Source organism: Populus euphratica, unplaced genomic scaffold, assembly GCF_000495115.2.
Source record: "Populus euphratica unplaced genomic scaffold, PopEup_1.0 scaffold20.1, whole genome shotgun sequence".
Classification (NCBI taxonomy): domain Eukaryota; kingdom Viridiplantae; phylum Streptophyta; class Magnoliopsida; order Malpighiales; family Salicaceae; genus Populus; species Populus euphratica.
Window position 1 is genome coordinate 634,844 of NW_011499854.1, and position 20,051 is coordinate 654,894.

The window sequence follows — 20,051 nt, forward strand, 5'->3', positions numbered from 1 at the left end:
TAATTTAAAAAATCCATAAATTATTATATTACTAAAAAATAAAATTAAAACTAAACAATGAAATAAATAAAAAAAAATAAAAGAAACTCACCTAAAACATTAAGCATAGAGTATAAAAGATTACTTACTTAACTAATTAATGGTTTAGAACTTGAAAAACAATTATAGAAGAAAAAAAGGTAGGAATAATAATTCAAAAAAAAAGAGAAAAATTTATTAAATTATTATATTAAATTTTTAATATAAAAATATTTTTTTAAAAAAATTTAGGAGATAATTACCCTTTTAATCTCCATTATGGCTTCGCCATTGCTCGAGTATCATTATTAAATTTGCAATTCACTTAAGGTGGGAGGGGTTTCCCTAGAATGAGAATAAGAGAGTATTAAAATTTGATTTGTTTTTGTATTTTAAAAATATTTTTTTAAAAAATAAAATTTATTTTTTTAATTATTTTTATATATTTTAAAAATAAAAAATTTATTTTTTTATTTTTTTAATTATTTTAAAAATAAAATTTTTTAAAAAATAACTATTATTGACAACTATTTATTGCATTTAGTGTATCTAAGCCACAATATCAACCAGCAGCCCTGCATTTATTTTGTAGATAATATTTGGTAATGTAGTACAAATTATTTTATTTTTTTGTAAAAAATTAAATTTTTTTATATGTTTTGAATTGTTTTAATGTATTAATTTTAATATTAATAAAATTCTTTAAAAAACAACCACAAGAAAACAGGATGCAAAAACATGGAAAACGTAATATATAACACGTAGCGATCTAGAATATATGCTGACTGCACCACAGCATCCCCCCCCTCCCTCTCTTTTGGGTGTCTTTGGACAAGAAGGCCAGGCTCCACATTATCATTCTCTAGTAATGTGGTCTTTAACTGATCAAAGAACATGGAATGATCTATGTTTGGGAAGCTCATTTCCTAAAATAGCTCTCATCTCCACTGTTTGAGGATGAATTCTTAGATCTATGTTTCTACTTCGTTCTTGAACAATCTTACAAACAACATAGTATTTGCCACCAGCTTTTTTTTTTTAGTATCAGAAATGGATATAGTATTTGCCACCAGCTTTTTTTTTTTTTTAGCATCAGAAATGGCAAATTTTCATATAAACACAACCTCAGAGCTCATTCAATGCGCGCTGAATGCACCGGCACCGATTCCACACATAAACTGTGGTCTTCCGGTTTCCTACCAATGATAGTAATGGATTAAAGGCACAATCTTCTTTTTTTTTTAATTAATGTGGATGATTATCAGGCTATCTTGTATATATTTTAATTAATTTTATAAATTTTAAAATTAATGATTATATAAATTTTTAATAATTTTGAAGTTTGTAAAATTTAAAATAAATTTAAAATTTGATAAGTTAAATTATATTTTTTTAATTATTAAACAAACAATCTTAAATATACACCCTTCAAGCAAGAAATTTTCTTCAATGAATTCGATGAACTTTCTAAGAACCCAAATTGAATACATGCAAATATATCTATATCTTTAACTTTGCAAAGTTTTCACTGGAAAAAGAAAAAAATATCAGTGATGATCCTTAAAGTCGTATCAAAATAATCAGTTTACATGATATCACTAACCCTTTTTGTGCTTGTTATTGCAATAAATTGTTATTTAAAATATTTTTTTGTTTAAAATAATATATTTTTTTTATTTTTTAAAATTTCTTTTTCACAAACAAAACAAACACATTTTAACGAGTGTTCATCTTTAAACCACTATAGTCGAGGGAAAACGGATTCCACACCGCGCTTAAAAAACCAAACGGAAGATTTTTTTGTATGACAACCCATTTTTCGAAATTTTAAATGAATAGATAATTAAAGAGTGGTCCTCCAGGTTGTTAATTTTAGTTATATTGTAAAGCTACAAGTTCCTTTGATGTCCAGATCTTTTATGGAGGGGTTAGAACGATCAAAATGAAAATCTTGAGTGACCAAGTAATGTCATTGTGTTTTTTTTTTTTTTAATTTTTAAAAGAGGATCCGCGAAATAAAATCAAAATAAAAGAAAAGGAGAAAGGTAATTCGATTTTAGTCAAGAGGTTGTCGAAGTATTCAGAGAAGGAGAGAAAGGAAGGGATGGATCTGTGAAGCTCAAATGAAGAATGCGTATTTCTCTATCTCTCTCTCTGTTACAGGCACAGCACAAGTAGTATAATCATCCATCAGTAGTCAGATCTGTTGATAAAACAGATCAGATCGGATCTTACAAGAATCAGAAGGAAGGAAGAAATAATGCTGCGATTAAGAGCATTCAGACCCAGCAATGATAAGATCGTAAAGATTCAATTGCATCCTACGCATCCATGGCTTGTCACTGCCGATGCCTCCGATCGCGTCTCCGTTTGGAATTGGGAACACCGCCAGGTTATCTACGAACTCAAAGCCGGCGGTGTCGACGAGAGACGTTTAGTCGGCGCCAAGTTGGAGAAGCTTGCTGAGGGTGAATCTGGTACTGCTTCCCAAGTCCTAACCTAACCTAACCTTTCTCCCTCCAACTGCTGCTGCTGCTGGTTTTATTTTTTCAATTCGTTTCATTTTCTCTTTTTTGTTATTTTTTTTCAGAGCCGAGAGGGAAGTCTACCGAAGCCATGCGTGGAGGGAGGTAATTAATGGATTTGATTACTTGTTTCAATTCAATCAGTTTTGATTTATTTTTTGTAAGTGTATGGTATGATAACTAGAACAAAACCAAAAAAAAAAAAACATAAAGTGTGCAGCAGGTTAACTTTTATGATGATGATGTCCGGTTTTGGCAACTCTGGCGTAATCGGTCAGCCGCTGCGGAGGCTCCTTCCGCCGTCAGCAATGTAACTTCAGCATTTGCTTCTCCAGCTCCATCCACTAAAGGGAGACACTTCCTTGTCATCTGTTGTGTAAACAAAGCCATCTTTCTGGACTTGGTCACCATGCGTGGTCGTGATGTGCCTAAACAAGAACTTGACAACAAGTCACTTATCTGGTAAGTCTTACCACAATTTCACCAACCTCCTTTTTTTGCTGCATTAATCAATGGGGGTTTCTTTCTTTCACCCTGTCATGTTCAATTTCACTTATGAAAATAAATATCTGGAATTAAACTACTGTTAGTTATGTTATCAACTAGCATTTTCTGCTTTTGTATGCCAATGTTTCATGTAGACAGATAGTAAAATTTACGGGCAGCAGTTTGGTCTTTGATCAGACTTATTGTAATGATATTAAGATAACATTGTATCAAACCAAAATTCCAAATAAACAAGCAGAATCACTTTTTATAGATTTCCTTTTAAGCTACGACAGGGGGCTCGAGCTCATTTTATAGGGTGAGAGGGGCTATTTTGGTGATTGGAAGGATTTTGAGAAAGAGGAGTTACCTCTCTTTGTATCTTAGATTGACTAGCTTTCTTCTTTTATTATACGGGAAACAATTTTTTTTTCATGTTTCTCTTGTTGTATCTTTTGTAACCTTTCCTATCTTGCAATTGAAAGTCTTGATATTGCACCTGGGATTGCGTGATGCATTCCTTTGGTGCTCTGCAGTATAGGTTTTGCATATCTGAGGTCTTGTAGGATCAATGGTTTTTTCCTACATATGATTACCAACTACCTACATGGACCTGCTAGTTCCTGTAAGCTTATCATGTTTACGGTGCAATGAACTTTTTTTTATTGTCCTCTTCTGCAGCATGGAGTTTCTCTGCAGATCTACTGCTGGTGATGGTCCTCCACTAGTTGCATTTGGTGGATCTGATGGTGTCATCAGAGTTCTTTCAATGATATCATGGAAGGTTTGTGGGTGGCTTAGTTGTTGGGCCATTGTATGCAATTACTTACCTCTTGTTGTTTGGTAACAGTTGTTACTTGCAGCTTGTACGCAGATACACTGGAGGTCATAAAGGATCCATTTCTTGTTTGATGACCTTCATGGCTTCCTCTGGTGAGGTAGTTCTTTATTACCCTTTGCTAAATTTGTCTTGCTTAATATTTTCCGTCATCCAGAGTTACTGTTAAGACTTCTTATTGGTATTTTTGCATTGAAGGATGCCTTCTCCCTATAATCGTTTTCTGTCGTGTTTGTTGCATATACATAATATATGCTGCTGTGATTTGTGTTACACCTTGGATCCTTGCTCCTCGGTGCTAATAGTGTGCTGTTGCCTTTTATCAACACCGGACACTCAATGGGTACGGATGTAAATATGCATCTGGCTATGGAAAGTGAAACTAAAAGATAATAAGAGAGTGGGAGGGGTGCTAATCTTTTGCTCATTTTTTCATCATAGGACTGGGCACCATCAGTCATGACATGGATGTTAGTTTTGTTAAAACTTTAAAAGACTGCATATATTTTAGAAACATGTGAGTTTTATGACTTTTGGTGGCATACTTCATTATGGATCTTTAAGAGCAGGAGCATCATTGTTATTGCATATAACATGAGATTTGAGTATGAGTAAGTATGAGTTAATGAAGATTTGAGTATGAGTAAGTATGAGTTAATATTGGAAATTTTTGGAGTATTACAGTTTCAAGAGAAGGTTTGATGGGACTCAAATAGTCATTGTTCCCTACTTTATGTAATGTGCTTCATAACAGGAAGGCATATAGTCCTTTCTAGACTGTCTAGTGGCCTTGGATATGTGGAGTGGACCCTCGGTTTTGGTGTTGAGAGTTGCGGCAATCCGGAGTTCAATGGAGGTATTCCTATCTACCCACTCATCGGGGTTTGAAAGAGGAAAGGTTTGCAAGAATAAATCCTGGTGTGCTATCAATGTTGCGAATTGGGTTGAAAGAGGAAAGGTTTGCAAGAATAAATGCTGGTGTGCTATCAATGTTGCGAAATCTTTGGATGGAATAAAGAGTACAGAACTTGAAAGGATCATTTTTTCAAAGAAATTGTTAATGGATAAATTGTTTTTTTGTACCCTTTATGGTGCACCTCTTAATGGGCTTTTGAGGGGTTCCTTTACCTGACATTCAATGGGGACTGTAAAGCCTTGTTGTTCTGAATATCTGTTTTTTCTTTTTATTATTATTTCTTCTCTCTTGGAGGACACTTTGTTCTCCATTATGTAAACTCCCCCCCCCTCGCCTTCTTACTCCACCCTGTGTAAGAAAACATTCACATGCATGCCTTCCACACTCTCTTTCTTGCACGCCCCCGCTCAGTTAATATCTATGCATTTTAGAGAATACATGTAATGACCTATGTGAATGAACTTGCATGTGCTATATATGATATATGTCATGTAACTCATATTTGTTTACAATTGCTACGCTATTGATTGCAGGCTCTTCTTGTTTCGGGTGGTAGTGATGGTTTACTTGTACTCTGGAGTGCAGACCATGGTCAAGATTCACGAGAACTTGTACCCAAGCTAAGCTTAAAAGTAGCGTTCTTACTTTTCTTTCATCATGTGTCATGCTGCTCCCCTTTCTACATCACACAACTAAAAAAGCAATTTAAACCTTGATTTGGATGTTCACGTGCATACTTAGCTATGCCAAGAATTTATGATACCTGGTATTAAAGAGGCAAGATTTCCAACTTTGCAGCTTAAATAAAGAAAAATGCCACACCTATTTGAGTACCTTGTTTGTCCAAGAAATAATGCAAATATGTCAAACATGGCTGTTATTAGTTTCTTTTGGCATTTTGAGTTGTTGTAAACTTTATGCTCAAAGTTTTATATTCCAAGTCATTTTCTTTATACATGATTTCTAAGCATGTGCACATTTAATCTTGTTCCAACCTATTCATAATGTACAGGTCCTGCTTCTTTGAACTAGTGCAACTGAAGTAGGTTTTAATGCTTTAATTTACCTTATTACCAGGCACATGATGGTGGGGTTGTCACTGTTGAGCTTTCGAGAGTAATTGGAGGTGCTCCGCAACTTATTACCATTGGTGCAGATAAAACATTAGCTATATGGGACACAATCTCTTTTAAGGTGTTGTAACAACCTTCCATTATTTCTTAAGCTATGCGAAAATCTCATTTTATTTATGGAAATTTGAGTTGAAGGCTTCGGTACTTCATGTCTTTCCTTCCTTTCCTAATATAATCCCACACGCTTTCTTCTTTCTATCCCTTTTTTGTTCGTGTGTGCAGGAGTTGCGGCGTATTAAACCTGTTCCAAAACTTGCGTGCCACAGTGTGGCATCTTGGTGCCACCCTCGAGCTCCAAACCTAGATATCTTAACTTGCGTCAAAGATTCTCATATATGGTATGCATAATTTTTCTATTTCTGTCGTATGCTCTGACAGAAAGTTGATGATTACTAAACAACTGTGTTTTGCAATTTTGCATCAAAGATGCGTACAGTGGATATCACGGCTGTAACAACTCATTCATTTTGCAGGGCCATCGAACACCCCACCTATTCAGCCCTTACAAGGCCATTGTGCGAGCTTTCTTCACTAATCCCTCCGCAAGTTCTTGCACCAAACAAGAAACTTAGGGTATGTAATTATTTTCTTTTCTTTTTCTTTAGCAACTTTCTATCATGCGTTGGATGTCAATTTAGCATCTCTTGTTACTGTTAAATAATAGCTTCTGTTGATTATTTGTTGGATAGCTGGGAGGGAACAGAGTGATGTTTGAAACTTGTTATAGAAGTAGCATTATATTTTGCTTTGCAACTCTTTATATTCCCATTTTTTCAGTTTCTTCTTCTTTTAGGGGCTTATCTGGTATGATTATTTTATAACAATGTTGCATGTTTCTGGAAACTGGCCCATAAAATCATATATTTATGTTTTTAACCATGGTTGTCACTCCCAGATTGGATGCCAAACCTACATTAACAAAGGTGAAGGTTTGTTATTCACACCTTTATGTCGGTTGAATCACTCCTTTTCCCTGATAAATTCCTTAAAAGGATGGTACTAATTTTGATCTATTCTAAATTAACAAGGCACTTCTTATTTACTAATCAAGATAACGTATTAGAATTGCTGATCACTGAAAATTGATTTTTCTACAAATAACAATGTTCTTTTTATTGAACTTGGGTTGATACAGTTGTCTATTTGTTGGATTATGCTCTTTCACAAGTAATGTGTTGTCCTTTTAAGTTTTCTATATTGGAGTGCCTTTTATTTGACACCTTTAGGTTGCTACTGCAGGTTTATTGCATGGTCGCGCATCCTCTACAGCCCCACCTTGTTGCTACTGGAACCAATTTTGGTGTTATTGTCAGCGAGTTTGATGCTAGATCTCTTCCAGCTGTGGCTCCCATACCAACACCAACAGGAAATCGAGAGCATTCTGCCATTTATGTAGTTGAAAGGGAATTGAAGCTTCTGAATTTCCAATTGTCCAACACAGCAAATCCATCTCTTGGAAGTAATGGTTCATTATCTGAAACAGGAAAGTACAGGGGAGACTCGGCTGAACCATTACATGTCAAGCAGATGAAAAAGCATATCAGTACACCTGTTCCTCATGATTCTTATTCAGTTCTTTCTGTAAGCAGTTCAGGGAAGTAAGTCACCTTGACCCTTTCTTTCTTTCATTCTTTTTTTCCTTTTTTAACAAGAGAAAGAGAGGATGCAATTAAGAAGGGATGATTCCACACTCTTCCTTCCAATGAAACAGAGGAAGCAATAGTCATGTCAATGCAGCTTCATGTCAAGACAAAAATACTAACATCAATAAAGACTCGCCTGAAGTCTTACTTTTAAACATTGACATAAATTTACAATTATTTGTCTATTTCTTCCTTCGGAACAAAAAGGAAGCAACATGTGTAACCATCCACTCTTACTCAGTTGCCAGCAGCTACATCAATAAATGTATTTACCCTGGCTTTCTGAGCGCTTCGTATTCTGGCTTTGAGACTAATTATCTGTCCATCAAGTGGTTTTGACATTCATTTTTGTTTATCACTGGTATACACATGACATTGCTTTCTTACCAAACGTTTTGGTTGCAGATATCTCGCAATTGTGTGGCCAGATATTCCTTACTTCACTATATACAAGGTGAGCGACTGGTCCGTTGTAGATTCAGGCAGTGCAAGGCTTCTGGCTTGGGATACCTGTCGTGATAGGTTTGCTATTTTGGAATCTGCATTGCCTCCTAGAATGCCAATAATTCCGAAAGGGGGTTCATCAAGAAAAGCAAAAGAAGCAGCTGCAGCTGCTGCACAAGCTGCGGCAGTGGCTGCCTCTGCTGCCTCTGCTGCGTCTGTGCAAGTTCGTATCTTGCTGGATGATGGAACATCAAATATATTAATGAGGTCCATTGGTGGTCGCAGTGAACCGGTACTTGATGTCTTTCTCTCAATTTATGGCACTCTTGTAGTTCCTGTTCATGCACTGAAATTCGGTGATTGCAGTCTTTATTTTTGCTGTCATCTGTTGATCTATCTGAGGCATATCCATAATTTTCCTAGCTTTTTCAGTAATTCTAAACGATAAATTGCAATGGAATTTAGTTATATGAAAGGACTTAAAGTCATAACCCCTTTTCATCTTCCTGATGTGTAATGCCCAACTTCCTTTTCTGGTTATTGGAATGACTGGAATTTGGAAATTCATTGTAAATAAGTCATGCCTATTTTTCATTCAATTATCCTTTAAACTTAAACATATGATTCGTAACAATGAACTGGAGTGGCTGTTCAATGCCATTTCTTTTACTTCATCAATTTTTATTTAATCATTTTTTTATTTATTGATTTCATGTTTATCTTTTGATCATAATACCACTGACTGGAAAATACTATGGGATTATCTTGAAGTAGGATTCATTTGTGTTGTGTATGTTGTAGGAACTCTTGTGTGTGTGTGTGTGTGTGCCTGCGTGTTTTTAAACAGAGGGAAAAGCCTATGTCCTTAGTGCGCAGTATATCATGTAGTGTTTTCTACATGTAATTTAAGGCCAGGATTGTTTCAATCAATTTTCTTGCATGGAGCACTACAAGGTTCTCTAACTTTTTGCAATCTCTTCTAGGTTATTGGTTTGCATGGAGGGGCACTTCTTGGTGTGGCCTATCGAACATCTAGGAGGATTAGCCCTGTTGCAGCTACAGCTATTTCAACTATTCAGTCTATGCCCTTGTCAGGATTTGGAAGCGGTGGCCTTTCTTCTTTTACTACTCTCGATGATGGATTTAACTCTCATAAATCTCCTGCTGAGGCAGCCCCACAAAACTTTCAGCTTTATAGGTGAATCGTAGTCATCCTTTTAGTTGCCTGCCATTAGTTCAATTTCAAGATATTAGACATCAAAGAATCGTAGTCATCCTTTTAGTTGCCTGCAATTAGTTCAATTTCAAGATATTAGGCGACTAAGGTTACCTTTAGGGCGTATTTATGCTTATACATTCCTTTACAGTGCTGAACAAGATCTTTTAAGCACACTGATCCTTCTTAATGCTTGTTTGACAGTTGGGAAACTTTTCAACCTGTTGGTGGTCTACTTCCTCATCCAGAATGGACTGCATGGGACCAAACAGTTGAGTACTGTGCTTTTGCTTATCAGCACTATATTGTCATATCTTCTTTGCGGCCTCAATACAGATACCTTGGAGATGTTGCTATTCCCTATGCTACTGGAGCTGTTTGGCATCGGAGACAGCTTTTTGTGGCCACACCAACTACCATCGAGTAAGATCTGTTTATTGATTCACTTTTTATTATGTTTGATATTTAGTTTGAATCTTACTTTCTACATTTCTCTTCCATATATTAAGTTGGTTTCGTGTTGAGCTGCCATAGTATTCTGAACACTTGCTCTTGTAGGAAATAAAAAGATCTACAGAAATACGCCAGAGTCAATTTTTAGATTCATTAATTCAAGTTTCACAGGGGACTTGGAATGCTAAAATTAATAAATAAACAATTTGTGTATCTCATGCAATGGAGCTTTTACAATAAAGGAAGAGTAATAAGATATATTTATGAAGACATAGGCTGGATTTCTTCTTTTCACATGCCTAGATAGAGATGATTATGTTGTCTGAATCAGTACTTTGAATAATACTATTCCCATTGAAGTGCTGGATTATAGTATTACCATGGATTATCATGTATACTGATAGTAGTAAGCAATCCAAGGGCACTCCTTGTTTATGGTCCTATTGAAATGCGGTACTAGGAGAGAAAGTTGGAGATTGTTGTATCCTTGAGCAATATGCATGAAGTGACGATTCTTGTTCTTAAGAGTATAACCTGGACACTTTTGGTACTGTGGCAAGGTGATAGGTTAAAAACATTGATAACTTGTTGCCTTTGTCTTTGGGATTCATAGCGAGGCTACTGGAGATGGCAAAGTGAACATCTTAAAGTGATTCCATTCTTGGTTTTGGAAGCCACTGGCTTGGTATGTTATACTAAGAGTTTAAGTAGAAACATTTAGCGTGTTTTCCCAAAATATGTGCATAGTAAAAAATGACTGTTAATTTAGGACATGAAGGGTAATTTCCAAACAACTAAATAATCAATTACAACTAAATTAATTGAAGGGTTTTGGAGTTAGATCAACAACACAATCATACATATATATAGTCTGTTGCATTCAATTGCCTCTATGTTTGATAACTGGAATTGAATATGTAGATTGTGAAAGTCAGTGAAATTTTGTAAATAAGGACATAAAATTTTTATTTCTGAAAAATGAATGGCTTGCAATTGAAGTGGGTCATTCCTTGGAAAGAAAGGATCGACCTTAGTTAAAGAGAAACAAAAATGAAAGAGAAGTTTTTAAAAAAACTGACTATTGTGAGTCAAAGAGGTTTAAGTTTTGAAAGAAAAGTAATAATTTGAAGTGGTGATCATACATCAAAGAGAATTCTAGGAGTGTTTGAACAGTTTGAAGTAAATCTGCAAAAGTAAGCTTTAGTTTTACGGTGAACACGCACAACTTTATATCTCAACCTGTATAATTTTTTTACTATAATTTTCTAATGTTATCTGGGTCTATAGGCCCACTAACATGAGCAAAAGGCTTGTTCAGTTATCATGGTTCTTTCATGGAGTACTTACATACTTTCCCCTTTAGGTATTGATTACATAAGATATTCTCTTCTTCTTGCCTTTTCTTTCTTTCCATGCCTCTTTGGAAATTTAATTTTGACAAGCTCATATCCAACACACGACTCTTCTTCAGATGTGTTTTTGTAGATGCTGGAGTTGCAGCAATTGATATAGAAACAAGAAAGAGGAAAGAGGAAATGAAAATGAAAGAGGCACAGGCTAGAGCAGTTGCTGAGCATGGAGATTTAGCCCTAATCACAGTAGATGGTCTGCAATCTGCTACCCAAGATAGAATACCATTAAGGCCCCCAATGCTACAGGTTTAGTAACTTTATAGCTTTCCTGGTGTTATTTAATTATGTTTTTATATTGATCTTTCATTTTGGGCATATTGGGAAAATTTGGCCCCTCTTTTTTGGCTCTTCTTTCTGCCCTTTGTTCGGTAGAGAGATATTGCTGGATTAAATTTGGTCCGCATGTACTCAAAACAAGGCAATTATGTCATCCTAATTCCATTACCTATCCCGTGTACAATTTGACGAGGGAAGAAAAAGATTCCAAGTGTTGTGTTCACATTTAGTGAGCTTCTTTGGCGAGAAACTTCAGGGAGTGATAAAGATTTTGTTCCAGATTGTGTATCAACTTACTGAACTTCTGTAGTTCCAGTGTTCTTTTATTGTGTAAAGTTTAAATCGTCCCAACTTTTTAATAAAGATAAAAGCCATGTTAGAATGTCTCTACATCTGTCAGTTTGGCTGAAGTAGTATTTCATATGTTATATTAGCCAAATGAATTGAGCTGGGATAATGCTTCATCAAGTTGAGTTATGTTGTTGAATATATTATTTCAGACAGCAAACAACACTTGGAAAGCAAGCAATCAACTGATCCACTCTTGTCATTTACCTTTTATTTTGTTTGCTTAAAGTGTTTTCAGCCTTGAGTTTGTTTATTTTGTACCATGTTAACTGTGTGACTAGAAAAATCTGGTTTTCTTCTTGCTTCTTTAAGTGAATAATACATCTTCCTTTCAGGTAGTCCGGTTGGCTTCTTTTCAGCATGCTCCTTCGGTGCCACCTTTCTTAACATTGCCAAAACAGACTAAAGTTGATGGAGATGATTCAGCAATGCCAATAGAAGAGAAAAAAGTTAATGAGATAGCTGTTGGTGGTGGAGGGGTCTCCGTGGCAGTTACTCGTTTTCCAACAGAGCAGAAACGACCAGTAGGACCTCTAGTTGTGGTGGGTGTGAGAGATGGAGTTCTTTGGCTTATCGATAGGTAATTTGGTGATCTTTGTTTGAATAATTTCCAAGATTTAAGGCTAGTCCATTAGCCTTCACTATCAGGAAATGAGGATGCAAATGCTATTTCAACTTTTCCCTTTTACTATTTGCCTTCTTCTTTAAGAATCGTTGGCATAGTTTTATGTTGTGGTTGTATGGTCTCAATCTAATTAGCAACTCTATAACTTGCAGTAGTGCCAGCAAATTTGTTGTTTGGTCTTGTTTTTAAGTCAAACCTCAAGCTACCCAATTTTCCATGATGAAATTGACCACATAACAGAGTATATCATTATTCGATTTTCTCATGTTTTTGATGGATGTTCTAGCTGAAAAAATGTACCGAGTGTTCTCACCTCTATTTATAATGATTTGTTTAGAGAACTTAGTTTTCACAGCCTGTGTCTCCATTTCTTGCTATGCTATATTACCTCCATTATCACTTCTATACTGTTTGTTTTGCTTCTATTGCTAGTAAAAAATCTGTCAGTCCACGTGTTGCTTTTTTGTGAACAAGTACATTATTCTGAGTCTATCTCTTGAACCACCTTTTACCGAATTAAGTTTCTTTCAATGGCTTCTTTACTCAATTCATAGAAACTTTCCACTGCCCTGTTTGAGAAACCCAGGTTCAGAATGAATATTGTGTGTGGGTCCATGTTTTCCATGGCTATATTTGTACTCACTCCAAATGAAACTTGCCTGTGTATTAGTTTTTAGAGTTGAAGCTCCACCATGATGCCTGATTTTGGGCTCCTCCATCTCTGACTCACATTTCATACTTAACTTGCAGTAATCTTGTTTTAATTTAGTTTGTTGAATAAGTTGCACTTACAATGTAAAGTATATTGTCCTTAATTGTAAATTTGGGCCTGCAAAAGTTTAGGAGTTTAGGCTAGAAGTTAATTTCATGGGCTGGTTGTGTAAATTGGTCTTTTTAATTGGTGATAATAGTAGAGTGTTTTTACTAGTATCAACAATAAAAGTTCAAAGTTGACTAATTGTTTCTAATTGCTACAGCATGATGGCTGAGTACTCCGGCACATAGAAAATTGAACTATGGCATTTTTCTTTCCATTTTGAAAAACTGGAGCTATTATCTTCATTTCAAGGTCTACCATGCAAATCTATTGTGTCATACAAGAGAACTCAATATGATAGATGAATTCTCTTTGGTAGGTACATGTGTGCACATGCCTTATCCCTAAGTCATCCTGGTATTCGTTGCCGCTGTCTTGCTGCTTATGGGGATGCTGTTAGTGCAGTGAAATGGTATTTACTTTTTCCACCTTGTTTAATTACAGATGAATTGCAGAAATGCTTTATTACCGTGGGGATTATAGTTCTTGCATAACCTATATTCTACTTCCATATGCAGGGCAAGTAGGCTTGGTAGGGAACATCATGATGATTTGGCACAATTTATGATGGGGATGGGCTATGCTACTGAAGCACTGCATTTACCTGGAATATCTAAGAGGTCTGCCTTGCAACTTCCCCAACCCTCGGTCTCTCTCTCTCTCTCACGCACACACCGTCCCCTTGTATTGCAAACAACCTGTCTACTGCTATGATGTCCTTAAGCATAGCTCTAAGGCGTACATAAATACACATACCATTACATTGTTGATTAGTGTTTCAGTTCTTGCTATAGTAAAAGAAGTTCAAGTAATTCTATTCAAAGTTTTAACTATGGCAATTCAACTCCATTAAGAGCATTTTAATGTTGCATTCTGCAGCATGTGCTTAACTTTTTTTTTTTTCTTCCCTTGCAATCAAGTTATATTGCTAGTCTATATTATTTATAGGTTGGAGTTTGATCTGGCCATGCAAAGCAATGATTTGAAAAGAGCTCTTCAGTGCCTTCTTACCATGAGCAACAGCAGGGACATAGGTCAAGATGGTATTGGGCTGGATTTGAATGACATTCTCAACATAACAGCTAAAAAAGAAAATATTGTTGAAGCTGTTCAAGGAATAGTGAAATTCGCAAGGGAGTTTTTGGACCTCATTGATGCTGCGGATGCTACTGCTCAAGTTGATATTGCTCGTGAAGCTCTCAAGAGGTTAGCTGCTGCAGGTTCTGTGAAAGGAGCCTTACAGGGCCATGAATTGAGAAGACTTGCTTTATGCCTGGCAAATCATGGAGAGTTGACAAGGCTGAATGTGTGTACCGGCATATTTCTGCATTTTCTTGAATATTGATTCTATGAGTTGTGAATGCATGCTTGAATATTATACATCTGGTAGCTAATATTGACTATAGAGTGTTTCTTTGTTGAAAATGATTAAGAGTTTGATATTATGGTTTCTTGTATGTACAAGTGCAAGGGTTTAGATTCTCAAAATTTAAACCAGAAGTACAGGACTGAATTGAAGCCACAATGGTAGTTTAGGCATTGCTTTCGACTTGGTCATAAGAAACCAACATGAGAGAAAAGAGGGGTGGGTGAGTGGGGGGCGCGGGGTTGGTTATCTTTTAGATTAATAAACATGTATGGCTTTGTATTTCAAGAAAGCAAGCTGGCTGTTATTGCCATGGCCTGCTTGCCATGAATGACTTTGTTAGTTGATTCTGGGTGTTAAATGATTCTCAATTTTATGCCTTAGTTGATTCTGGGTGGTCAATGATTTTCAATTTTATGCCTTGCTGTTGATGCCTTTATTTTTATCTCTTCTTTTGAAAGCAATTTCTTGTGTGCGCTGCAGGGTCTGGTAAGCAATTTGATTTCAGCTGGCCTGGGACGGGAAGCAGCATTTTCTGCTGCAGTGTTGGGAGACAATGCTCTCATGGAAAAGTCATGGCAGGATACTGGGATGCTTGCGGAGGCTGTACTACATGCCCATGTATGAATAGTTCATATTCATTATTTATTTTTAAACCTTGAGATTAAAATTTTTTATCTGACCTTCCTCATGAATATCTCTAGGCTCATGGACGCCCAACACTCAAGAATTTGGTTCAGTCTTGGAACAAAATGCTGCAGAAAGAGGTTGACCATGCTCCCTCTAAAAAGATCGATGCTGCATCTGCCTTTCTGGCTTCACTTGAAGAACCTAAGCTTACCAGTTTAGCAGAAGCCGGGAAGAAGCCACCAATTGAAATTCTTCCACCTGGAATGCCATCTCTTTCTGCTCTAATTACCACTCAGAAAAAACCAACTCCTGGTATACAGAGTTCACAGCAGAAACCGTTACAATTAGAAGCTCCTCCCACTGCCACTCCTGAAGCAGTTAATGTATCTGCTGCAACCACAGCAACTTCAGAAGCTCCAGAAAATGCATCTGCTGCAACCACAACTACTTCAGCAGCTACAGAAAATGCACCTCCTAGCACTACACCAGAAGCAGGAAGTTCTCCACTGCCATCAGAAGCAAGCAAACCTACTGTTGATGATAAGGCTCCTACTTCATCCCCAGGAAGTAATTCAGATCAAATTGCTCCAGTGGAAAGTATACCGGAAACAATTGCAAGTGATTTGGCATTGCCACCTCAAATACCAGATAACCAGGGAGCAACTGTTCCAGCTAATACTACATTGCCAATGAGTGATGTTCTAGGTGGAAAAAGCTAGTTTGAGCAACTTGGTTCCAGAAGATAAAGAAAATTCTTTCAATAATTTCTTTTTACCTGCAGGAATTTTTGAGTTTCTTGCAGCCGGCCAAACCATTCCAATGTCAAAACAAATAGCAGCACAAAAAATCAGTTTGCAGCTCAGGTGCATCCTTTCGTGTATAATTTTGTCGGTTATTTACTTGTGTGCATCCATAGTGTATATTTTTTGTTGGTGATTCACTTGTGTGTATCCTTGGCGTATGTTGCCTAGAGCCGATTTGGCTCGTTGAAAGTTTCGTAGCCTCCAAAAGAGAAGAGATAAAGTGTACTCCTTGGTGTGTATGGTTGTTGGTCTTCAATGTTTCATACATACAGTGTCGAAATTAGAACTTAGCTTCGGTCTTCCCGTGGTGGAACTTAACATGATGTAGATACCTGAACAAATTTAACCGCACTGTTTTCAGTTTTTGGGATTTTAAGTGTACGAACCAACGGGTTTTTAATATCTTTTTTGAAAAGAAGAATTCTTTCATCTTGGCAATATAAAGATAAAGAGTAGCATGAGAGTTGTTTTTTAAAGTATTAAAATAATATTTTATTTTAAAAAATATTTATGATATTATTATTTAAGTATTGATAATGTGAGAACGAAATTGTCATTGTAAAGACAAATAAAATATATTATTATTTAAAATATATTTTTGATATTGTTATTTTAGTATTGATAATGTGAGAACGAAATTGTCAATGTAAAGACAAATAAAATATACGAGGTCAAGTGGTAAGGATTTGGGATAAAAGATTTGTTCTCACTGTGGTCTCAGGTTCGAGTCTTTGGTTGTTCAGATGATGATCACTGGAGACTTATATGGTTGTTAACTTCAGGGCTCGTGGGATTAGTCGTGGTGCGTGTAAGCTGGTCTGGACACCCATGTTAATCTAAAAAAAAATATATATATAAGGCAGTTCGCATCTTTAAATTTAGATGTTCTCTGTTTTTCCCATATTAATCTAAAAAAAAAAAAATATACGAGGCAGTTCATTTCTTTAAATTTAGATGTTCTCTGTTTGTACTTTAAATTTAGATGTTCTCTGTTTTTCATATGTTTCCTTCGTTTAACCCTCATTGTTAAGGAGAGAGACCTGAAGCAACAGAATCAATGTGTGTAGCGTTGAAATTACTAGGAACGTAATTGAATAATGTATGCGAGTAGTAATGTTGAAAAAAATTTACTTTGAATTAATATTTTTTTAATATTTTTAAATTATTTTGATATATTAATATTAAAAATAAAAAAATATTTTTTTGATATATTTTTGAATGAAAAATATTTTAAATTAAAAAGCAAGTATAACTATATTTTTAAACATGTATGTTGAACATATACTTTTACTTTTTTTATTATTAAGAAATAGTCTAAAAGATGTAGATAAAGTTTCTTATGCCATTATTCATCAAAAAATTAAAATTATTTTGGATTGTTATAGTGATTTGTTTTATTGTATTTTTATAGGTCTAAATTAATGGCTAATTAAAACATATTTATTAAAAAAATGCAAGATTCAAAAATAGAAGACTAAGATGATAAAAGTAATAAAAATAGATGGTTTTTTTAAACTTGAGGCTAAATATATACTTAGATCCTTTAACTTTTAAAATTATAATTTTTTTTCGGTTAAGAATTTAAGAAATTTAATCTTGACTTCAAACTTTTTTATTTTTATTTTTATTTTTTTTGAGAAAAGATAGAGAAAATGATTAGATTTTGATATAAAAAAAAAGTTTTAGTTGAGATCAATTCTGACCACAAGACACATGTGATTTGTGTGTCAATAAGTTATTATTAATAGAAAAAGTTTATAAGTGTTTTTCTCTTTAAACTTACATGAAATAATAGATTTGAACTTGAAAGAATTTTTATTTTAGGTTGATTGTGAGTTTTAAAGTTAATTTTTTTAGTTGTTAGAAGCTATAAATATGTTTTAAAATGTGTTTAGGGTGTTTTCTTGTTTTTTCTATATCAAAACATGGTTGAAAATGGACTTCTTTTGATATGAAACAGACCAGCTTAATTTTTCAATGATAATAGATCGCTGGAATCTAGATAGTGTAGGCAACGCGTCGTCTGTTATTTTTTTTCAAAGCTATTGTGCACCCTTTTAGATTTTTTTTTTTATAAAAAAAACTAAAAATTCTTGGCCTTCCTAATATGTGAGACCAAGCCTTTTTATTTTTAACCCATTACAATTGCTTTTTTTTTTCATGGTGAATGATCACTTTTTAGCAGTGAAACTCGTCGTTTTTAATGTCATCGAGTTTTATTTAATAGGGGACTCCATTTAAGTTTTTTTTTTCTTTATCTTGTTGAAAAAAGTAGACTGAAGCATAGGAAATTTTTAGGATTCTACTTAATTTTTATGTTCTAACCAATTACATACTAATTTAAAACCAAAAATAAACTTATTGAGGTTTACTGGATGTTTTTAGCTGAAAAAATAGGTGAAGTGTTTTTTGAACCTTTTAAATCAATTGCTTTACTTTTTGACCATTTATGATAGTCAAAATCTAAAGTGGCTTGTAGTTTTTGTTTTAAAAAAAAATAGGTGGATGACATTTCATCTTTAAAAAGGTTTAAAGAAAGGCTCGCAATCACATGCTTAATCTTCTTCTTTTTTTTTTTTGATTTTTTATTAATTTCTATTTTAATTTTATTTTTCTATCTTGAGTTTTTATTAATTTTGTTCATAATTTTGTTTTTAATTTCCTTCTTCATTATTTGATTGATTTTGAATTAAACCATGCAATTTACTTCAGTTTGCTTTTGTTAGTTTATCATAGCTTCAAATAAACTTCTAAGAATTTAGTTGTTACTCAATTTTACGAGTATCTATTTTATTTTATTATTAATTAAATAAAAAATATTTTTTTAAAAAATAAAGTTATTAAATCTAGTGAATTTCATGACATGGATCACAGGTTGTGCAGATTAATTAGGATTAATTAGAAATTAAGTTTTATAATTTATTTTTATTAGGTTATTATAGTCTTATACAAATATTTCAATATTAAGTTGATATTTAATTTTGTAAGTATATTTTTTTATTATATAATTATATAAAAAATAGTTATGAAATTATTAAGACCAATGTAGTCTTTGAGCAAGATAGCATGCCATGAAATTTTCTAAAATAAAATTATATTTTTATCGGTTATTCAAATTATTTTTTAATATTCTAAGTTAATTAGTTTATGTCATAACAATTTAATTTACACAAATTTTAATTTAAAACCAATAATAATTAGAGTAAAATAATTTAAATTTTCAGCTGCTAAAAAGTTCTCCATAACTTGAGATTTTTTCTAATTTTTTTTTTTTATATGACCGGGCATCACATGGCAAATTATCTAATTGTGCTATAATATATGGTATAAATTATTAATGTAAAATGAAAACAACAGTGGTGGTGTAATAACAAAAGTAAAAAACAAAAATAGAGTTGACTCATTCTCTTGCAGTATATGACTCACTCAGATGCTAATTAAAACAGTTTTTTCTGAAATTAACATATTTTAATTATATCATATTTTATAAACATGATATATTTAAACATCACGCTTTTAAAATATAACAATTTAAAATATTAAATTTTAAAAACATTTTTTAAAAACAATAACTTAAAATATCTGTTTTGAAAGTGCGAAATCAATTATAATAGAAAATATATTTTTTATCCCATCGGTGAGAGCTAGCCGGCACCTGAAAAAAAAAACTAGTATAAAGAGTCGATATTATTTTTCCTCCCTACCTCTATTAGTTTTAGATGGGTTCCTATCAATAGATTAGGAGGTTGTGTCCAAGAGGAGCATCTAGCGAAAAGGAGGAGGTCAGCGCGTAGGAGCTGCTGAAGGAGATTCTGTCACGGCTTGGCCGGATCGGGTTTAGTTGAAAGTGGAGTTGGTTCTGCTGTTACATACACGGTGGTCGTTATTGCTGACCACGATGAATTTATTGGTTGTCGGCTGGAGGATGAGAGCTTTTTATGTTGTTGGTGGTAAGGAGTTGCTTGCCGCAAGTTGAAGGGAAGGGCTTGGTGTTGAAATGTGAGGTTCTGTGTTTGTAAGAGATTTAGCAAAAGAAGAAATGAAAAGGAAGTTGGGGTTCTTGTGTGTGGTCTTTAGTGATCATTGGGGAAGGAGAATGAAA

General features: G+C 34.3%; 1 protein-coding gene and 1 long non-coding RNA gene across 2 annotated transcripts; one reads left to right on the plus strand and one right to left on the minus strand.

The window, feature by feature from the left end:
• The first annotated feature begins 2,040 nt into the window (after nucleotides 1–2,040).
• On the plus strand, nucleotides 2,041–16,249 carry LOC105122493 (Transducin/WD40 repeat-like superfamily protein). The gene is made up of 20 exons (XM_011021616.1): nucleotides 2,041–2,495; nucleotides 2,609–2,648; nucleotides 2,757–3,005; nucleotides 3,711–3,813; nucleotides 3,893–3,967; nucleotides 5,317–5,415; nucleotides 5,861–5,977; nucleotides 6,139–6,254; nucleotides 6,390–6,489; nucleotides 7,156–7,514; nucleotides 7,965–8,295; nucleotides 8,987–9,201; nucleotides 9,424–9,642; nucleotides 11,144–11,330; nucleotides 12,044–12,288; nucleotides 13,470–13,562; nucleotides 13,669–13,770; nucleotides 14,099–14,456; nucleotides 15,000–15,137; nucleotides 15,221–16,249. Exons 1-20 carry the CDS (start codon nucleotides 2,279–2,281, stop codon nucleotides 15,863–15,865), a joined length of 4,008 nt encoding a protein of 1,335 aa, XP_011019918.1. The 5' UTR covers nucleotides 2,041–2,278; the 3' UTR covers nucleotides 15,866–16,249.
• On the minus strand, nucleotides 12,934–13,461 carry LOC105122492 (uncharacterized). The gene is made up of 2 exons (XR_841699.1): nucleotides 13,126–13,461; nucleotides 12,934–13,052 (listed from the first exon to the last, which is right to left on the minus strand). It is a non-coding gene; the product is annotated as an uncharacterized LOC105122492 (long non-coding RNA).
• Nucleotides 16,250–20,051: the final 3,802 nt, after the last annotated feature.